Here is a 4,669-nt window from a genome sequence, read left to right as displayed (position 1 = left end):
ATATATATATATATATATAAATCTGCAGACAGTACCGCATTGTTGAGAGCAATTACTGTATTTCTTTATAATGTACGATTGTTGTTAATGTGTTACACCAATGCATCGTTTATTAATGTATATACATGAACGACTTTAATAAATGATAATAATAATGATAAACGATTATAAAATATTAAAAACTTAATGAAAATACTTAATACATACCACTTTTCTAGTATGCTAAACAGACTTTTACTCCTAAGACTGTTAAGATATCGTCTGTTCCGTAATAAACCTATAATAAACGTATTGTTCTAAACCAGGAAATATCAGGAGTTTATATGCATACCGTAACTGGCATACTAATTAGGAATCAAGGAAGTTGGAAGTAAACAATATCAATGGAAAAAGAAAAGCCTATCTAAGTAACGTATTAAAATAGGCCTATGCATTACAATGCAGTAGCATAGTACTTTCGTGTTGTTATTGTTCCAGGTACCGATATACAGATTTCTCTTATTATAAAGTACAAGTTATGTTTTATAAAGAAGTATAGTATAGTAAATCATGTTTTTAACACAGGAAACTCTCATATGGTAACTAAAACAATGCTAGTCCTAAGTATTACTAGTACTACTGCACTGTAATGCATAGACCTATGTTAATACACTACTTGATTTCATATATCAAAAACATTTTTTCAATTTTTCAATCATATAGTGGTGTAGACTAGTCTTTTAAGAACATTTTGCTGAGAAAAGTTTTTCGATACGACGTCCCGTTATGGAGTTATGATTTTTTAAATAACATGATGTCAGAAAATCAGCCCAAAAGCTTATCTTATTTCTGTTGGTTACACACCGCTGATTCGCAATGTTTGTCATCACTTCAAGATGTCTAACCGATTCGTGGAAAAGGCCTATTAAAATTATACTTGAAAAGGCAATACATTTCTGTCTTTCTATATTTGTATTTACAGAACATTTTTAGTGGTCGTAATAAAGTAAATATGTGATTATTATTGTAGTTAATAAGTTTCTTATCAAAATCAATTAACAGTACTGTTACTGCTATGTTGTTATTACTGTTATACTTGAAAAGGCAAAACATTTCTGTCTTTCTATATTTGTATTTACAGAACATTGTCAGTGGTCGTAATAAAGTTAATATGTGATTATTATTGTAGTTTAATAAGTTTCTTTCAAAATCAATTAACAGTACTGTTACTGCTATGTTGTCATTACTGTTGCTTAATAGACCTTTTCGCTAAGCCCCGCCCCTTGGATATTGTTGCTAAGGTCCCACAAAAGTGCTAAAACATTCGCAAAAACACGTACGTGCGTTTGTGGGACAACAACACACGTGTGTTTGTGAGACGCGCGCTTATTCCGGGACCTGTTCTGATTGGTCAGTTATCAAGTTTGATTGACACTCCGGAAAGATCCATTATTGCTGTAAGCAAGATTCAAAATTTAAAATCACCATACTTTCTTTAAATATTTAATGCGCCACGTTTTAGGCATAGGGCCTACTTGACGATGCATTCTCTAACATTGTTTAAATGGTGATAGATAGGTAGACAATTACATGTATGCAAACTTAATATACATAATAGTCATTCCTTATCATTGTTTTCAATGTTCAGTGTATCGTTGTTACTCTGAGATAGAGAGTTATCAACGCACGTTGATTCGTCTGCAATGTCCGCACCCGTCAGAAACTTAATTGTTCTACGCCAAATGTTTAGCACACCACTGCGGAATTCATTCATCTTCGCTCCGTAAATGATCGGGTTGATACACATATTGCATGCGTAGATGAGCACAGTTATTTCATGTGCAAGTATGGTGCTGAATTCGAAACACCTACAAATATTATACACCAGGTACATAGTGAAGTTAGGAGCAGTCGTAAAAATGAATCCAATAACGACGAACAACATCGTGTACACCAGGTTTCTTTGCGTGGATACGTGATAAGATCTTTTATTTGGTGGCTTATCAGTACCTCCTGGGCCTCTCGCAGCGTTCTCTTGCCGTGCCTTTGCTCTTTTACGGAACACCATCAAGATTCGACCGTAGCAGTAAGACATAAAACATGCCGGGAGGAAAAAAAGTCCAGTAAAAATAACAAGACCTGAAAAAAGACTGAAACCACGATTCGCATTATACACACACTCTCCGATTAGATCATCGTTGAGATCGGCGATAATCGCGAGATGGAATGAAATCAAGAACCCAATAATATATGGTATGATGTAAAACAACCGAGACCTTTTTCCAATGCTTTTTTTTCTGTAAGTTATTGGATGCACGACCGCAATAAATCGTTCGATGGTTATTATCAGAAGATTGTACGTTGACGTTGATGAAGCAAACCAGAAGAGACTACGAGATCTACAAAAAGCTCTCCCCCAGTTTCCACTCGGTGCGTCTTGATTATAAAATATAAGAAAGAAACAACAACCAAAGAAATCCACGAACGATTGTTGGACGATTAATCCGTGTAGTAATGACTTTCTGTACATTCGTGTGTACATGAACACTCCAGTGACAACACTGTTGAGCACGATTCCAAAACCCACGACCACGAATCGCAGAGTTATCAGCCACGCGTTGTCGTGGATTAAATCCTGTAATTCGGGACGTGTAGTTGAATTATTGACTGCCTCGTCCATGGTAGAACCTGTGTAGGTGATAAAATATATTTGTTTAAAGAAATATTATGTTCAAAATTTCCAATTATTATTATTATTATTATTATTATTATTATTATTATTATTATTATTATTATTATTTTTATTATTATTATTATTTTTATTATTATTATTATTATCATTATTATTATTATTATTTTTATTTTTATTATTATTTTTATTATTATTATTATCATTATTATTAATCATGCTTGTATAGCGCAGACTGCTCCCTATGCGCTTTCAAGAAGATTAAAGAAAAATGAAAAGGAGTGCAATTAAAAGGCAATTCAAAGTCAAAAAGAAAAAAAAAATACGGAAAAAGAAAAAAAAAAGAAAACTAATCAAAATATTGGTGAAAAAGAAATGTCTTGAGACGGGACTTGAATGAACTGACCGAAAGAACAAGTTCGAACATCCAGGGGAAGTTTATTCCCGAGATCTGGAGCATGTTCGGTAGAAAATAATTTTCAGAATACATAACAGCATTCACAAAGACAACAGTATCTAAAACTTTAATGTCAAATATATACTGTTTAGTCCACAATTATTTCTCAAGGCACGCTTATATTATAGAGAAAATAGAACAGTTCTATTCTATTCTATTCTATTCTGTTCTATTTTCTCTATGCTTATATCTAAGACTCAATGGTTTTCCATTTTACAACAAGATAAGAAAGTGCGTGTTCATGATGTGTAATACATTGTTATAAATACGAAAGCCCGTCATGATCCTAATAAACATACAAACAGCTTTTCAAACGTGTCTCCAGTGGGACAAAATTACGTAGCGCTATGTTTTTAAGAATCCTTCACGCGGTTTTTACAGTGTTACTTCGAACATTTATATATAATAGCATCTCCTTTATATTATATTTTAAAATAGTATCTCCTTTATATTATATTATATCTCCTTTCACAGCAAAATTTAAAATCTAGTCCAGAAAATATTCTTGATAAATTCTTATTTCAAGAAGTATTTCCTTAATAAATTCTTATTTCAAGAAATATTTTATAAATTTAAGGAAAAAAAATACTTGTTTTAAATAATATTTTGCTTAAAATCAGAAAGTCAGTATAGTGAGAAAAAATGTCTCACTATACTGACTTTCTGATATTAGGCAAACTATTACTTAAAACACCAACTTTAAATTATGTCAGATAGTACGTTAACACAATGGTGCAACAACGTTTGCAATGTTATTTAGTCAGTATTATTATAAATAAGCCTATGCAAATACAACTTTATAGTTCTACAAGAGATCGTTTTGAAAAAAAAAAGAACTTTTTCAATAAATCGTTATTTTTATACACGAACGGCAGTAATTTAAGACAATAAAGTATAGCCTACCTTTCATTCGACATATAACAGGTTATTTAATTAAAAATTCGAAGTAATGAGAACAGTTTTATTCGGTGTTTTTTTAAAACTGGTCTAAGTCCAGAAATAATATGTTTTTGTAACCACGTTCGAGGAAGTTAACATTGAAAGACCTAAACTCGATGTGCATAATTATGCAATAATCATTGCGTCCTAAACTGTTAATAGTTTCTAGTTTCAGGGACCCAAAATATTAAGTAGCAGATCTATGGACAATGATCAGGCAATATATAGTATAATAAACTAAGAGTTATTCAAGTATCTATATTTATTCTCTAATAAACAAGAAGCAAATTCACTATCGCTTTTGATAATTAAGCTTTAGTTTAGCTTTGAAACGGTGTCACCAAGACGGGACAACATTACTTGCAGGTTTGCGTTTAAATCCTCCACGCTGTGTATATCTCTGGATTATAGGCCCTATACAGTAACTATTTCAAACACGGACACTGCAGACCAAATGTATTTTCATCCATGGTAGAACCTGTGTAGGTGATTATTATTATTATTATTATTATTATTATTATTATTATTATTATTATTATTATTATTATTATTATTATTATTATTATTATTATTATTATTATTATTATTATTATATTATTATTATT

General features: G+C 31.3%; 2 protein-coding genes across 2 annotated transcripts in view; both read right to left on the bottom strand.

Moving 5' to 3' along the window:
- The window catches only part of LOC117108113 (free fatty acid receptor 3-like), an 18,809-nt gene extending 18,300 nt beyond the window's left edge, over positions 1-509 (bottom strand). The window contains exon 1 of the mRNA XM_033250057.1: positions 208-509. The gene's annotated coding sequence lies outside the window, so the exon portion shown is untranslated. The remainder of the gene's footprint in view (positions 1-207) is intronic.
- An 11-nt stretch (positions 510-520) lies between these two features.
- Positions 521-4,669, bottom strand: part of LOC117108112 (trace amine-associated receptor 3-like) — an 8,888-nt gene continuing 4,739 nt past the window's right edge. Inside the window, exon 2 of the mRNA XM_033250056.1 lies at positions 521-2,667. Within this exon, the coding sequence (XP_033105947.1) occupies positions 1,598-2,659 (1,062 nt within the window). The 5' untranslated portion in view covers positions 2,660-2,667 and the 3' untranslated portion in view covers positions 521-1,597. The remainder of the gene's footprint in view (positions 2,668-4,669) is intronic.

Source organism: Anneissia japonica, unplaced genomic scaffold (genome assembly GCF_011630105.1).
Source record: "Anneissia japonica isolate Jap-2015-1 unplaced genomic scaffold, ASM1163010v1 scaffold287960_len3192837_cov198, whole genome shotgun sequence".
Lineage (NCBI taxonomy): Eukaryota > Metazoa > Echinodermata > Crinoidea > Comatulida > Comatulidae > Anneissia > Anneissia japonica.
The sequence above is the reverse complement of the archived record's forward strand: the minus strand, read 5'-3'. Positions and strand labels throughout refer to the sequence as shown.